This window comes from Gorilla gorilla, chromosome 3 (assembly GCF_029281585.2).
Source record: "Gorilla gorilla gorilla isolate KB3781 chromosome 3, NHGRI_mGorGor1-v2.1_pri, whole genome shotgun sequence".
NCBI classification, from domain to species: domain Eukaryota; kingdom Metazoa; phylum Chordata; class Mammalia; order Primates; family Hominidae; genus Gorilla; species Gorilla gorilla.
Window position 1 is genome coordinate 142368979 of NC_073227.2, and position 17684 is coordinate 142386662.

The window sequence follows — 17684 nt, forward strand, 5'->3', positions numbered from 1 at the left end:
GTTTTCCATGTAAGAGGAAGAGGCACAACATGGCCCTCATGCAAGGCTGGGAATGAAAGGAGAGGCTAGTGGACTTGGTGTTCCTCAGAAAGTAAACGGGGTGATTCCTGCCTTCTAGTAAATGGTGCTCTTCAATCAAATTAACCATTTCTCCTAAAATGAGGAATGATAGGAAACAGGATGGAGAGGAGGTAGATATTTTTCTCTTTCTTTAGGCTAAGGCAAGGTAATTAGACTAAGGTAACAGGAAAAGAGCCAAAAGTTTCTTTCTTACAATCATCACCATGTGGAATAAAATGTATTTTAAACTATATAATTATTACTGATAATACAGTTAACTTTCAAGGCAGTTACAAATTCATCTATGTCCAGTATACTACATAAGTTATAGTAATTTATTTTTTTAAGCGTTAAAACAATGGTAGTTACCTAATCTTTGAAGGAAATAATTTTACTTCCTCTTTGCTTATTGAATGTTCTAAGTAGCTCAAAATACATTTTGATTCTTCACTTGGGCAAAATAAGTAAAGTTGATTGAATGCTTCTTAAGGAAAATTCCAACTTTGCACTCCACATCTAGTATCATATTGACCTGTGCTATTGTGTTGTTTTATGACACAAAGATGAAACGTTGTGCCTAGAGATTAGATTCTGTAGTCTACATATAATTGAAATCCTGACTCTCTTGGGTAACTTTGAACAAATTACTTAACATCTAAGTTTTAATTTCTTTATCTCTAAATGAGTATTATGAGATTTGAATAAATACATGCAAAGCACTTAAATGGTGACTGATATTATTACATTAGATTACTTCTAACCACATGATTATTGTTACAGAGCGATGGACTTCCTGCTTTGGTAACTTTGAAGAAAGGTTTAGTTGCACTGGCAAGGCAGTGGATGAAGTTTATTGTGGTGACACCAGCCTTTAAAGGAGTTAGCTTACATAGACCAGCTCAGCCTCTGAAACCTCAAATAGCTATGGATCATGAACATGAAGATGGACTTGGATTGGACAATGGGGGTGGTCTTCAAAGTGATACCAGTGCTGATGGAGCAGAATTTGAGTTCGATGCAGGTAGTTTTGTAAGCCTCTATTGAGTACTTTCTTACACCTCACAAAACTAGGGTGTTTTCTTACTCAACACAATTACTGTATGTTTTTTGCTTAGATATTATGCATCTTTTATCAGTAAGTTAATATACCTCTTTAAAAATGTCAAGACCCTTTGTTTTTCCTGACAGTTACAAATAAATTTCTAATATAAGCAATTTTAGATATTACATACTTGTTAATATGGTACTTGTGATAATTTTAATAATTCATGTCCCAAATTGGAAAATGGTCATGGCTTAAGTATACACGTATGATTTTTATTGGCCAAGTAAGTGATAATGATTAGGAATCTTCATACTGACCTGATTTTATAAGTTCAGTTTTGTGAAATACAGTAGACTTCTCTTGATCTATCCAGGACAAAGATATCTTAATTTAAGTAGAACGTTTTGAATGAAACACATAAACCTCTATTTAAAACTTGTATTTGTCTATCATCTTCCCTATGCCACAGTATTTTAAAGGGGCCTTTGTCTTTTTTACCTGATGCCTGCTTGATCCTGAATTTATGTAAACTTTGGGGCCTGCGCTCAGCATACAATTTTGTCAACAAAATGGCTGTGTCAGAATAAAGATAGTGGATATACATTTATGAAATGTACTTGCATACCTTAAGCTTTGCCAAAGATTAATTTTTATTATCATGATCTATCATATTTATTGAAAATGCATGTTATGATGTTTTGAAAAAAATATTGAAAGAGTAGTCTTAGAGATTTTAGAACATTGATATATAAAACTTTACCAAGCTTAGTTTTAAAAATAACTTGATATTTAACAAATAAATGAGTTATGAGGAATAGGGTAGATTTTATTACTTATTTTAGAAAATTTCAAATCTACACAAAAGTTTGAAAACCAGTACACTGAATATCCCTTCCAATTATCTGCAAATCCCTCTGTTAATCTGAGCAGTCTGTGCTTTCTTGCGCTTAGTTGAATTGACTTTTGGTCCAAGTATCATTTGCATGGAATATGTAAAAGTCTAATAAAAGCCGTTTGTTCCTTTCTTGAAACTGAGTGAGAGGATTGGGGTGGGGGAGAAAATAATAAATATTTGTCAAGGAATATGAAAGTTGAGTGTCATTATATAACTAGAAACATAGGGGCTGATGTTTCATGAAAATGTGTGATAATCTATTGCTCACTTATTCTTTTGAACTGTTTCAGCCACAGTCAGTGAACACACAATGCTATTAGAAGGAACAGCTAACCGGCCTCCACCTGGTAGCTCTGGACCTGTAACTGGAGCTGAGATAATGAGGAAACTTTCTAAAACTCATACCCATAGTGACTCTGCATTAAAAATAAAGGTATATTATTTTTTTTGGTTAGAGTTATTCAGACTTACAGAGAAAACCTAAAATTTTATCTCAAATTTAAATGTTAGGTGTCCACCCTAAATATTCAGATAGCATTTTCGTGTTGAAATTAACTTGATTTGTAATTTCAGTGTAAATATTTCTTTGAAAATTGTATCATCAGTAACTGCTGTTGATTAAGGACCACTATAACTACCAAGCCTTAGAGCTGTCTCCAGTTTATTGAATACTGTATTCCATAAAATCCCAAATTGAAAATGTTGATAATCTTATAATTATCAGTTTTAATGAGAAGCCTTTTAGGCAGTGTGTGATCAATAGGTGGTTTGGGTTAGACTGTTTTATGATTTTAATTTTTTTGGTTTTATGAATTTAATGGATGCTTGATAAGAGACATATAGCAAAGTGGTTAGAGTACCACCTTGGAAGCCAGACTGCCTTGGTTTGAAACCTGCCCTGCCACTTAGTTGCTCTCTGACTGAACAGGTTTTAACTGTACGTCAGTTTCCTTGGTGTAAGATGGAGATTATAATAGTAAACTTCTGAAGAGGGTTGTGAGAAATAATTGAGTTAATTCGTGAAAAATGCCTAGAGCAATATCTGACCCTTAATGAATCATTTGTTGGTGGTGGTTCTTTATTTTTTGCTAGTTATTGTTGTTGGTGGTTCTTTATTTTGTGCTAGTTTACTTTTGTGAGCACTGAAAAAGTTAAAATTTTAACTTTCTGGCCAGGCGCGGTGGTTCACGCCTGTAATTCCAGCACTTTGGGAGGCCAAGGCGGGTGGATCACTTGAGGTCAGGAGTTCAAGACCAGCCTGGCCAAGATGGTGAAACCCCATTTCTACTAAAAATACAAAAATTAGCCGGGTGTGGTGGCAGGCGCCTGTAATCCCAGCTACTCGGGAGGCTGAGGCAGAGAACTGCTTGAACCTGGGAGGTGGAGGTTGCAGTGAGCCTAGATCCTGCCACTGCACTCCAGCCTGGGCGACAGAGCGAGACGCCATCTCAAAAAAAAAAAAAAATTTTAACTTTCTTTGAAAGTCTGTGTATAGACTCACATTGATACCCAGAATCTGTAAAATGATAATTTTGACAATATTAAATAAAAATTTCTACACAGAAAAAAGTAATATACAGTCATGCATCACTTAATGACAGGGATGATGCATTCTGAGAAATGGATCATTAGGCAATTTGTCATTGTGTAAACATCATAGCCTGTACTTACACAAACCTAGATGATGGTACAGCCTACTACACACCTAGACTATATGGGATAGATAGCCTGTTGCTCCTAGGCTACAAACCTGTACAGCATATTACTATCCTGAAACCAGTGGGCAATTGGAATGCAATGGTGTTTGTGTATTTCAACATAGAAAAGATACAGTAAAAATATGATATTATAATCTTATGAGTTCACTGTTGTATACGTTGCCTGTAGTTCACTTAAACTGTAATTATGTGGCACATGACTGTATTGTAAACAGAACAGTAAGACACATGACAAAAGGCTAATTTTCTAAAATATAAAGATCTCATCCTTATCACTAAGAAAGAAGCCAGTACTAAATAGAAAAAATGGTTAAATGATATAAACAGGTAGTTCACAGAAAAATACATATACACATACAAAAATGTTTTCTTATAATTAAAGAAATGGAAATTAAAATGAGATTTCCATTCTCACTTATCAGATTGAAAGACTAAAACTTTTGAATAGTGTACATTGTTGGTGAAGATGTAAGAAAACAGATACTCATACGGCATTGATGGGAATCAAATTGGTGCAACCTCTTTGAATAACAATGTGGCAATATGTGTCAAAATTTAGAAGGTGATGCTCTTTTATCTAGTATTTGCATATTGAGGAATTCATTCTAGAGAAAGTCATAGATGCTCAAAGACATGATGAGTCTAAGAACGTTCTTTGCAGCACTATTTATAAAAGGAAAATAGTGGAAACAACACAAATGACTAATCATTAGAGGACTAATAAACTAGTGTACACTGATATAGATGCATACTATGAAATCTCTTAGATGAAGTAGATCTGTAAGTGGATATGGAATGATCACCGAAGTACACTGATAAAGTATAGGATGATATCTATTTGTGTGTTTAAAAACGGATAAATATGTATGTACTTATATAGGCCTAACTGATTTATGTAAAGATAGATAAGAAACAGTTAAGAGAGTCTCTGGGAAAGGGATCCAGTATATTGGAACACAGGACTTACTTTCTATTGAATAGTCTCTTTGGCTTTCAAAGTTTTTATTCTGTGTAAGTATGGCTCTTTTAGTTAAAACCTTCGATGATAGTTTGATATACTTTAAAAAGAAGACTGAACTATTGAGCTTATTGTTTCCACAGTATAGTTAGACGCTTGGGACACTTTAATCTGTCTTAGCTTTTTTTCCTGATGGACAGTTTTTTCAACCTTCTGAATCATATTTAGGTGTTTTCCTGTTAAAGCTGTTCATTTTCAGAATTGTTTTGAACATTCTTTTGCTGTGGGTTATTAAAGTCCTCTAAAAATGTGAAATTCCAAATGCTTAGTTTCCGATCTTTGCTTTTCAAGATCTTTTTTGCCTGTGTAGTCTTTTTTTGTACTGTATTTTAAATTGATCGGCCATTCTAATCATAGATGTGACAGAAGATAGAAATCGAAAAATTCTGTAATTTTAAATTTTTTTCATTAATTGTGGAAAGTCTTTTTGGCATTTCAGAGCTCTCCAGAGAATTAAATCTTCACACACCTTGATTATTAGAGTACTAGGAAGGATAATTTAGTGTTAAGAATTTGAAGGTAGAAGTTAGGTAGATGGGTTAAAAATCTGGCTTTTTCCTTAGTAAGTATGTAAGGGACTTTTCTTCATCCTTTAGGACAGAATATCTTACCTTGGAGAACTTAAGGATTAAATAAGCTAATACATGAAACATGCTTATCAAGTGTTTAATACGTTGTGAGTGTTCTTTTACTTCCTGTGTCAACACCCTTCCTCCACCTTTCCTCATCTAAGTGAGGATGACTGGGAGGGCATTGAAAAGGGAATAAACTTTTCTGCTTTTCAGAGGAGGTTAAGACATTTAAGGGCTTCACAGCACTGGTATCCATTGCGTCAACATTTCTTGCTATTAGCAAAAAGCCTCTAGTTTCCTTCCAGGTAGATGTCTATTCTGACTCCCGTAAAAAACTGCAGGGAAGGTTGCTGAAGATAGATAGCTTTTCTTTCTTTAGTTTCTTTGAGTACCTAGACTTAGTTTTGATGGGATCAGTCATGTTACAGATCCTTTGTGTGTGTGTGTGTGTGTGTGTGTGTGTGTATGTGTGTGTGTAGTAAGTTTTTCTAGGGAATATTTTGTGTAAGGGATATTGTGTCTAGGTATCAGTTTGCTGGTTCAGTAAATAAGCAGTGATATAAATATTTCAGGCTACTGTTTTTCTTTCCTACCCATATGAATGTTCTCTGGCACTTCCACAAACATGCTATATATAACTTTCTGAAGTTTCAATATACTATTTACTGCTCCTTAGGTATGAATAGTGCTTCATTTCCACCATCTATTTGATATACTGTGCTATGTGGTTTTATGTCTTGTCACCAGATTCCCTCATCAGATTAAGAAGGGAATTAAAGATCCATGGTTAAAATAAGTGGATGTGCTTCATTATAATATTGATAATAAAAGTGGCTCTTTGTCTTGTACTATAGAGTTGCAAAACATTTTTACCTACATTTAAGGACGTATGTAAAAAGGATTCACCACAATCCTAGTATACATGATCAGTTTTGGTATTAATGTGCAAAGTAGCTAGCAGTTATAGCAACAGTAATAGTAATAGTGGTTGTAGTTATCAGCTGTCATTTTTATATACATAAGAAATAACCCTAAGTTACACTTTCTGTAGGGCATTCACCCATATCATTCTCTGAGTTATACCAGTGGAGATACTGCGACTGATTCTCCAGTGCATGTTGGACGTGCTGGGATGCCAGTAAAGGAGAGTCCAAGGAAGGAGAGCCTACTCAGCTACCTGACTGGAAGCTTCCCAAGCCTGCACAACCTCCTGGAAGGTACTCCTCAGAGAAGCAGTGCTGCTGTGAAAAGTAGCTCCCTAACGAGAACAGGTACATCCTCTAGATTTGATAATTACATGTTTATATTTACGGGGGAATTGAGATGAAACAGGACTTAAGTTTAGTTAGATATATACTTTGGTAGTACAACTATCTCTCATACCTTATCTTTGAGAAAAAATTTTAGGAATCCATTGTTCTGTTTGTAACTTTTCGGAGTCTTCATGCCCTTAGTTTGCATTTTTAAATTGCAGCTCTGACGAATGTCAATGTAGGCATTTGGTGTGGGGTACTGTCTAGACCAGCAACATAGAATTTCCCCCGTTATAATAAAAATAAGCTATTTATTAATGCATTAATATCCAAATACCAACATTATGCAGTGAGAATTTAAAACCATCTGCAAACATACATTTTAACTTGGTTCTTCAAATATAGGTATATAAATTACATTTTTTTGCTCCTTAGTATATAAATAATATTATACTCAGAAACATTTTATTTTCAGGAAATACAGTAGCCACTGATATGTTATCTGAACATCCCTTGCTATCTGAGCCATCATCTGTGAGTTTCTATAATTGGATGTCAAATGCTGTGGGTAATCGAGGAAGTGTGGTACAAGAATCTCCTGTTACAAAATCAGGACACAATAGTCTTCCCACAGGTATTGAGTTATCACATTATTTTGCTTAACTGTCTAAGGGGAACATATATCAAAATCTTATTTTTCAGGGGATGGGTTAAAAATCTCAAACAAGTACTGTTTGGTTGAAATTGGTCCATTTATATTTTTAAATGCCTTTGATAATATTATAATTGAGAGAGTAGTAAGCAGTCACTCAGTGTTCTTGTTGAAAGGCAAATATGTCAAATGTGAGATTGTATATAAAGAGTTTAAAGCTTCCTTTTAATGTGGCTGGTTTAAGTGGTAAATGAAAAAATGCAAAGTGTAATTACAACATCATATACTTGATATTACAAAAGATAGTTTTAATTTATCTAGATCCCTCTGAGACCTAATAACTATCATTCTAAACCTTTAGTTACTTAACAAATATTTAATTAAATCTAAAACAGTATGTATGTATAAGGATAGATAAGGATGACATGTGTTCTGAAAAGTTAATTTCATTTTTCACTAATAAATCATGTCTGTAAAATAACCTAAAATTATGCATTATTTTTTTTCTTTTCAATTTAATCAGTCTTGAAATGGTACTACTATACAGGCTTCAAAAGTTTACCCTGCTGTACACTTTTATGTGTTTCTATTCCCCAATAATTTACATTTTATTCTTAAAAATTTACTCCATTAGGTGTTGCACCCAATCTTCCAACAATACCCTCAGCCTCAGATTTCAACACTGTCTTGTCTAGTGACCAAAATACTTTGGATGGGACACATTCTCAGCATAGCACCAGTCAGGATGATGTGGCAGGTGTAGAAGAAGCAAACCAAGGGTTTCCTGCTGTTCAGCTTGCTGATGCACAGGTGAGCCAGCCTGTTTTTTCCTAATTATAATAATACCTCCTTAGGCATTGCTTAGCAACTGGAACCTCCAATAGTATGCACCTTGGAATTCTAGTGAGGATATACCTTACCTATCTGCTACAGCCTTCATGCAAAACAGGAGGAGCCTTTAAAAAGTACATGGCTTAATTACAAATGCAAATTAAGTATCTATATGTAATCATTAAATAGAAGAGTCTCATATAGTAACCTTTTTGTTATTTGTAACAAATTGGCTAAGCAACATGAATAGATAATCATACCCTATGGTTTTTAGTGCTACGTTAAGACTTTATTGAGCGAGCAGTGGGGAAGCATTGATGATTTTAGAGCAGAGGAATAAAGTAACAAACTATAGATGTAGAAATATTATATGAGTAGCAAATGTATTAAATTGATTGAAATAGAGAAACTAGTGTTGAAAAGATGAATTATTGAAATAGTTCACCCAGTGGTAATGAGACTCTAGGCTTAGATGTTTATGGCTTTGAAAAGGTAAATGAGGATATGGTGAAAGTCTTATTTAATTTCTTAAATATGGCAAATAAAGAGTGAAATCCTTTAAAACATACTGTTTGGTTGGAACAGCCAGCAGGCAAGTGTGAGAGTGGGACGTGGGTGAGAGGAGGCATCATTTTTTCAGGATAAAGGTGTCTTGAGCATATTTACATACAGCTGTCCCTCAGTATTCAAGGGATTGGTTGCAGGACCAACCCCCTACCCACCCTCTGATCCGCCACCCAGGATACCAAAATCTGTGGTATGCCCAAGTCCCTTATATAGAATGGCATATATTTGCATACAACATACATACATCCTTCTGTATACTTTAAATATTTTCTAGATTACTTATAATACCTAATGCAATGTAAATACTACGTCAATAATTGTTACACTGTATTGGGTTTTTATTTGTATTTTTTAATTGTTACATTGTTATATTTTATTGGTTTTTACTCCCTAATATTTTCAATGTGGTTGGTTGAATCCTTGGATGCAGAACCCTTGGATATGGAGGGCCAACTGTACTTGAGAAATTAGGAAGCTAATGATCAAAAATAAAGGAAAGAACGGTTAGCAGATGGAGCAAAATCAGTAGAAAAATGAGAAGTATTGGAATTTAGAGTCAATTAAAGAGAGAGCTGTCTTCCCAAGCACACACAAAAAAATGAGGTGACCTAGGACAATCGGAAATACAGGCTTGGCTCTCATTGTGTAAATGGCACTTGTCCATTTAGATATGTTTTGTTTGTTTGTTTGTTTGTTTGAGACAGAGTCTCGATCTATAGCCCAGGCTGGAGTGCAGTAGTGCAATCTTGGCTCCCTGCAAGCTCCACCTCCCGGGTTCACGCCATTCTCCTGCCTCAGCCTCCCACGTAGCTGGGATACAGGCACCCGTCACCATGCCCAGCTAATTTTTTGTATTTTTAGTAGAGACAGGGTTTCACCGTGTTAGCCAGGATGGTCTCGATCTGACCTCGTGATCCACCTGCCTTGGCCTCCCAAAGTGCTGGGATTACAGGCATGAGCCACCGTGCCCGGCCTAGATAGGGTTTTTTTAAGCTTCAGGAAAAGATCACTAAGGTAGAATGTGTAGTGAAAGTGGAGGCTGAGAAAAGCACTGGATAGCACCTATATTTAGAATGTAGAAGGGGGAAAAGGAACCATGTGGCAGAGGATGAGTAGTCAGAGTGATTTTAGTGCTCTAGCATTGAACACATGTAGTTCTTTCTATTCAGGTTAGTGCTGTGTCTGAAATTCAGTTAACTAGAGATTTAACCAGAATAATGTATCTCCGTAAGCATGTATGATACTTAAAATGTAAAGGAAGTTCTCTGAAGATAAATGTTAAATGACTATTACAACGAAGTGCTTCCATTTAAAAATAGGTCAGATATTCATAACATTTATAATGTTTTTATATTAACACAGGAAGTTGAAAAGTCAACTTTGTGAATGTAATATATGTTTTTTTTTGTAAATGGAAACACAATAGGAATTCATACCTGTTTTAAAAGCAAGAGGTAGAATGATTTAACTAATTCATAATTTTATTTTCCTTGTACTTTCAGACACTTTGGTAGGGTCAAGGAATCTGTGTCCTTATTTATTATTATTAATTTGAAGATGAGTGGCCTATAATAGGTACTAAAAATATTAAATTTTAAGTAAAGTTAGAGTCAATTATATGAGACCATTTTTGCTTCACACTATGATAATAATAATATGTACTGAGGTGTAGGGTAAGAAATAAAAGCTGCATTTTTCTATATGTAATTTCTACAGTAAATGATAAGCTATAAGTTGAGCTAATATGAATGTTTATGTCTTTTAGGTTGTTTTCAAGCCTCTTCTGAGTCATACAGGGATCCAGTCACAGGATACAATGCCATTCTGCTACCGAATGTACTTTGGAGAACACCTTTCATTTTCAGGGACTTTGGACTGCCTCAGAGCAGATATTGTGGATTCAGACACAGCCAAAGAGAGAAAAGGCAAAAGAGCAAGAAGGTGTCTTTTGCATTTTTGTGTATAATTTTGTGCAAGAATTATAATACGTTTGTTTTTTAACGTTACTTTCGTGTAATCCAAATAAGGAAGTAATTTTTTTTTTTTTTTGAGACGGAGTCTCGCTCTGTCGCCCAGGCTGGAGTGCAGTGGCGCGATCTCGGCTTACTGCAAGCTCCACCTCCCGGGTTCATGCCATTCTCCTGCCTCAGCCTGCCGAGTAGCTGGGACCACAAGCGCCTGCCACCATGCCTGGCTAAAGTTTTTGTATTTTTAGTAGAGACGGGGTTTCACTGTGTTAGCCAGGATGGTCTTGAACTCCTGACCTCGTGATCCACCCGCCTCAGCCTCCCAAAGTGCTGGGATTACAGGCGTGAGCCATCGTGCCTAGCCAAGAAAGTAATTTTAATATGTTAATCAGAAGATAATTACCTTTTAGTAAAAGTAGTAGCCACATTTTCTTATTAATAACTAGTTGCATTTATGAACAGATTATGAGGCCTATTTTTAGGCATATTTTTGAACCACATTAGCACATAGATGAGGGTCATATATATTGATATATGCACTCACCATTTATTTACTTGGCTCTTGTAATAGTGGAATTTTTATGATCTTAAGGGTTCTGGGTTGACTTGTGTCAGGTAGTATTTTGTATTAGAAACAGGGCAGAAGTCATATTGAGAGTCTAGCCATCAGAAACAAATAGAAATGTAGCATGGTAAAAGTTAAGAACCATCTTTTGCTGTTATTTTATATTGTCATGGATGGTTCTTCAGTTTCTTTAGTGTTTAATAGGAAATAATATACCCACTAACAGGATTTGAGTAATATTTTGGGAACTTGGGATTTTATTTTGAGTGGGACTTAAATCGATAGAAATAGTAGAATATGGAGATAAATGGCATTTATGACAAGAGGTTTCTGTAGTATTGTTTCTTTCATTCTTTTTGTGTTTTTGCAAGGTGGTAAATTAAAATACTTGTGTCTGATATATAGCTAAGTAAAATATATTTTTCATTTGAAATATTTCTATTTAAATTTTAAATAATTTAACAAAAGTTCTTGCTTTTCACAATAGTGTTATACCATAACAATGACCGTACAAGCTGAAACTACAAGCCAATTTTAATAATCGGTGAAAAAAATTACTTTTGTGACGTTGACAGTATTTGTAAAAACATTAAAAATGTTCTTACTATTATAAATGTATAGGGAAATGAAAAAAAAGTAAAACTAATATTTAGTACATTGGAATTTAAAATGTTAGAAACACTGAGAATTAGACTATTTTATTTCTTTTTAAAAACTTATCAAAGAGTAGTTTGAACGGTCCTGTCCTTCTTATGATATAACATATAATACAGAACAAGGAGCTTTTGTGTGCCTTGGTAAAATGTCGAACTCCTTTGTATGTATGGATCAGTTTTCAGCATTTTATCCTTTGCACTTTCAATGTCATGAAATAATCTTTGATTCCCTTTACTATGAAGTTTTTTGTCAGCATCACTTCCTCTGGGATATCTTCATCCTTTCTGTCGTGGCCACTTTCCTCTTTATGTCAATAATTTTGCCTCCACTGAGTTTTTCTGGCTAGATATTAAGAGTGTCTCGAACAGTGGAAGTATCAACATTTCCATGGTCAGCTGTTTCTTCTATAACACCGTTCAATTGATCTTCCCTACCAATATCTTCATTTTTAGTTTCTTTTTGCATTTTCATCTTTGTTGTCCAATTCCCTCATTTGATTATTCATTTTTGTAAAATGTTACGGGGATTTATTACAGAGAGAAACAAGGAGGCAACACAAGTAACTACATATTATGCTTTCTGTGCATGAAGTGAACAACAGATATGCTTCAACTAATCACTATCACTGACACATTTTGAAGTGATGTGACTAGTCAATGATCACAGTGCTCATCTGTTGTTTTGTACTGACTTGTGGGCTGAAGAGCTAGCAGTAAGTTTGTGCTTTATGCAGTTTTCGCAGTAAGTCTTTGTTACAAATTTGTATCACCTTATTGGGAGACTTGTTATTTAAGTAAACCACAGTAACTGAAATTTTAAAATATTGGAACCATCAAATCCAGACCCAAAACATTAATACCTACACAAACTCTCTAGGGTTAAAATATCCGAGCTAAATTTATATTTAAATTTGCAAGAGACAGCTTTCATACAAATATATCCATTTATATATAAATATGTTTATATGTATAAATACAGTCTATGTTTTCATATATATAACTAGGTTATATATAATTCAATTATATATAATTTATATGTAATAGGTTGTATATAGAGATATAGATTATATAAATAAAATTATAGCTGTAGCCTATTTATTGGCCTAGTAAAAACCATGCAATACTACAACAGACTAGACCTTCATTTGAGCACACAAGTAAGTCTTTTTTGAGTGAGAGCTTCTTTGAGTGATTCTGTGAACTTCATTGCCTTTGGTCTAGCTGAACTTGATATTCCTTTTAATTTTTCTACTAACGCGCCAGCTCCGATGCTCCACATTCTTACAACTAACTCATGATCAGCTTTTATTTCTCAGATCTCCTGTAATTCCATCTTAAGCTCTTATTTATTTGGAGACCTTCACCACAATATACTTTTCCCAGCCATTAATTTCAGTATTGTCTGGGTTTTTTGTTTGTTTTTGTAGCAGATTGTTCATTCTGCTGATTGTTGTATATTAGTTTGGGGTTACAGTTTCTTGTATGAATATGTATAACTCTCCTACTACTTTGTAAAGCCAGGGCAGTTACTAAACATTTAGCATTGAGTCTGGCATGTAGTAAGTCCTCATACATGATAGTTTCTTTGTCTCTTTGCTGTCTCTAGTAAAAGTAGCTGCACGTTATCAGGGACTTATATTTTAAAATTTTAATTGTAACTTTGGCTCTGCAGTGCCCATGTCAGGCTTTTACTTGTCAGGCAAATTGTTATGGTATACCATTTTCTTTTTCTCCTTTATTTGAATCTCCCCTCTTTAAGATTTTCTTACTACCCTTACATGTTTTAGATTCTTGTTTTTGCAATTGTGGATTATTTTCATCTCTTTTTAGTCTTCTCCTGTCTGTTCTAATTCTCAAAATCAAGTTTTTCCATCTCTGACCATATGCTTAGTTGGCATTGATTGTACACTTCCTGTGAGTTTATGCATTTACATAAATTACACTACAATGGGGCATTTTTCTTATTAATTAAGAAATACTAGTATTCATTAAGGAATTATTGCTCTGTAGTTATAAATTCTTTAAGTTAAATGCAAAATATCAAAGCAGCTTCTGATTTTTTTCTTTTTGTTACAGAAAAAACTCCCATGTCTGCACATTGATAGAGTGCATGGAAGAAGAGGGAAAAATACCTTTTTACAGTTTTGGTGCTTGGGGCTTATTGTTATTATTGGTAGTTGGTTTATAGAAATTTGAGACATTTTTGACTTTCTATATTAAAATTTACTATAATAGTCTTACATGAAAATCTTTAGATAAGCAGGAGGATTTGCCAAAATAATTTTTTTATCAGATTTTAAGGTTTTGTGTGTGTGTATTTCTAATTTTTGTTTCAATTGCTTTTCCTGTCTGCTTTCAACTTAGCATGAGGGCTTCCTATCTAATATCAAATAAAATTATGTTAAAAATATGAATATATTAGATACATGATTATAGGAGGGGGGGATGGTTAAGTAAGGTATCCTAATTGATCTGTACTTAACTCTAAATTCCAATACTCTACGGCAGTACCATCAAATGACAGTAAAAGTTGTGTTATCACTTCAGTGAAATCATTTCTTAACATAAGAAGACTGATTTTGACTTATTAGTTTTAGAATAAGATTAAGTAAGAAGACTTAAAGGCCCATCTTTGAACTCATAAAAAGCCTGGCCTAGTGAAAAAGCATATTTTACTGGTTTGCTTGCTTAAAATTATTTAAGACTCATATTTTACCTTGGAGATGATTTTGCCTATAAATTAATAAAGATGTATGTTTCTGGAAAAATAGAAGAAAAACCGTGTCCTTTTTTTATTTCACGTTTTTAGGCAAGGCCATGTGAATCTCCCTCCACTTGAGTTCAAACCAGCATTAATGTTGGGAACCTTTAGCATCAGTGCTGTTGTAATGGAAAAGTCCGTGTGCACCCCTCAGAACTCTACCAGTGCCCTTTCTTTTCATGATCTCAGCAAGCGGTATTATAACACCTTTCACTGCAACTTTACTATTTCCTGTCAGTCAATAAGCCAGCATGTAGATATGGCTTTGGTTCGTCTTATTCATCAGTTTAGCACAATGATAGATGACATCAAAGCAACTCAGACTGATATTAAACTTAGCAGATATACAGCCGGATCTGCTTCCCCAACACCTACCTTCAAAACCAGAAAACATCGGGACTTTCGTTCATCTGACTTTAGCCGCAGCTCTAGAGGAAGTCTTAATGGTGGCAATAGAGTAAATAATGCAAAGAACAAACGGACCAACAATGAGAATAACAAAAAGGAATCTCGAAACAAGAATTCATTAGGAAGATCTGAAAGAAGAACATCAAAAGTGTCTAGGAAAGGTTCAAAAGATGTGGTGGATCACATGACTATTCATATGGATGACTCTGATTCAATTACAGTGTCAGAACAAAGTGAGCCTTCAGCTGAGTGCTGGCAGAATATGTATAAATTGCTTAACTTCTATTCACTTATCTCCGATCCAACTGGAATATTGGAAAAGTCTTCAGAAACATTTGGACCAGCAGGTAACAGACATTTTTATGTTTTAAAAATTTCCATTTACAATAACAATAATAACAAAGAAGCAGAAGACTGTTCATCATGTTTTCTTAATGTCGTAAGTGGATAATTGAAATGGAGAGAAATTGTCTATCACCAGGGAAATAAAACAGTAATGGAATTCAGATATCCTGCCACCACATTTCCCATCCTTTTAAACTCTTACATGGTATGTTCTTAAAGGATTTAGACAGACCTGATTTAAAATATCTGGCTCTACTATTCACTTTCAGTAGGAACTTGGAAAAATGTTGAAGAAATTTTTAATCATTTTGTTGGGGATTAGGAGAAAGAGGACTGGTTGGGAATGTGAAGGAAAGAAAGGTAAGACAATGTTTGGAATGTCCTTCCATTTTTCAGTCTTCGTATCTAAAATTGTATATTTTCATTTACTTATAAAGGAGTTCGGAGCCCTACAGAGCCAACATGTAAAGTTGTGTTTGAGAATGAACAAGACAACAGCAGTTTGACTAAGACGCAGAGGAAACGTAGCTTGGTAACTTCTGAACCTCAGCATGTTACTCTAATAGTGTTTGGGATTGGCATGGTGAACCGCACACACCTAGAGGCAGATATTGGTGGACTAACAATGGAATCAGAACTGAAGAGGATCCATGGCAGTTTTACTCTTAAGGAAAAAATGAAAGGTATGAATGATTTTTCTAATAAAGTGCTATGTATACATAATAATTAGTGCTACTTCTCTGAAGAAAACCACTGCCATGTCTCCAAAATTCCTAATTGGCAAATTTTTTTTTTTCCCAGAAAAACTGGACTTCCCAAATTCTGAGGTACCAAGAACTTTGTTGTAATTGAGTATCAGTGAATTGAGGCAGCTTTGATGTCTAAATATTTTAGCACATAAATATTGAGCCGATGTACCTATACTCGGTGACATTTATTCTTTGTCTTTTAATATCAGCTACTAAGATGTCTCTAAAGGCTGAACATTTTACCGAAATAATGAAATTTATGAAAAATTTGCTTTTGTTAACTACCATAGAAATCTTATAATCTAATACTAAGTATCTCTATAAAAAGAAGTCCCTTTAGTTGATATAAAATTTCTTAGGTTAGTGAAAACATACCATTTATCTTGAGAATGATTACACAAGGTATGATATTTTATCAAATCCAGGAGCCCATCAATTTGAAGATGCACTATTATTTTATGTATCACAAAGAAAATACCATTGCCAGATATGGTCAGATGCCATTGATTGTAAACTGCATCCCACTTTCAGAGATGCTAAAATAAAAAAGCAAATGTTTCTTAGGCTCAGTGGATACAGCAGTAAAGTTGCAGGGATTCTCTTGCAGCAATGATTATATAAAACCAGTGTGGTTTTTTTTCTGGTCGTGAAAATAACCTGACAGATTATATTACATGAGAAAAGGAAGTTATCAATCACCATGTGTTTTTATTGTTAACTTTATGATTCAGAAATTTTTAGGTCTAATCAAAACTTACTTTGAACCTACTTTTTGTTATATACCCTTCTTTACCTGTTTTGTACCCTAAAAATTTATTATTTACTCAAAAACTAATTTTAAATTTGAGGATTATGTACTTGGGATTGACATGGTGAACCACACACATGGTTCTCTGAAAAAATTAGGTGGACTGACTGCAAATTGCTAAGAAAAATACAAATACATCAGCCTTCCCTGGAAATATCACAAAGGCTATAAACAATACACAAACGCTCAGATGTCTAAGTTGATATTTAAAAAAAAAAAAATTGTCAGTTTTTTCATCTGTTTAGCCAAAGTTAAGAATGACCATACTCATTTATGGTGAGAATTAAAGAAATGGACATTTTCATTCACTTTTAAATTGATATAAATTGGTTTAACCTGCCTGAAGGTTAATTTAATAGCTTTTATCAGTAGTCTTTAGAGCACATTTATCTTTTGACTCAGCAATTCGAGGTCTGCAAACCTAGGTATAAGAAATGATCAGAATTGTGTGAAAAGATATCTGTACAAAGAAGCAGCCAAGTGTCTGGCATTAAAGAACTGGTTATTTTTATAAACAAACATATGCCAGTTTACAATTTACCCATTAAAATTATACTGCAGAATTTATTAATATGAACAATAATGCTAAATGAAAAATAGGCAAAATTGTTTATGTGATTTCATTTTTTTAAGCAATTAAAATATTTATACCCTCCATTAAAATCACAGGAATTATATGGACCAAGAGTGCTGGTTTATGTGGTTTCTTTTTCCTATTTTTTAAAATTTTCCAACTTTTCTGCAGTAAGTATTATTTCTGAGATGTAAAATGCCATTAGGCTATGTAATGCCAGTAGACTAATGCAGGAATGAC

The 17684-nt window shown here is 34.2% G+C and overlaps 1 protein-coding gene across 13 annotated transcripts in view; it reads left to right on the top strand.

The window, feature by feature from the left end:
- The window catches only part of BLTP1 (bridge-like lipid transfer protein family member 1), a 215442-nt gene that overhangs the window by 104051 nt on the left and 93707 nt on the right, over window positions 1-17684 (top strand). For all 13 annotated transcript variants that reach the window (XM_055385628.1, XM_019025467.4, XM_055385634.2 and 10 more), the window contains 8 exons: window positions 841-1081; window positions 2291-2433; window positions 6360-6579; window positions 7037-7195; window positions 7848-8023; window positions 10377-10552; window positions 14609-15315; window positions 15751-15996. In XM_055385628.1, the coding sequence (XP_055241603.1) occupies window positions 841-1081; window positions 2291-2433; window positions 6360-6579; window positions 7037-7195; window positions 7848-8023; window positions 10377-10552; window positions 14609-15315; window positions 15751-15996 (2068 nt within the window). The remainder of the gene's footprint in view (window positions 1-840; window positions 1082-2290; window positions 2434-6359; window positions 6580-7036; window positions 7196-7847; window positions 8024-10376; window positions 10553-14608; window positions 15316-15750; window positions 15997-17684) is intronic.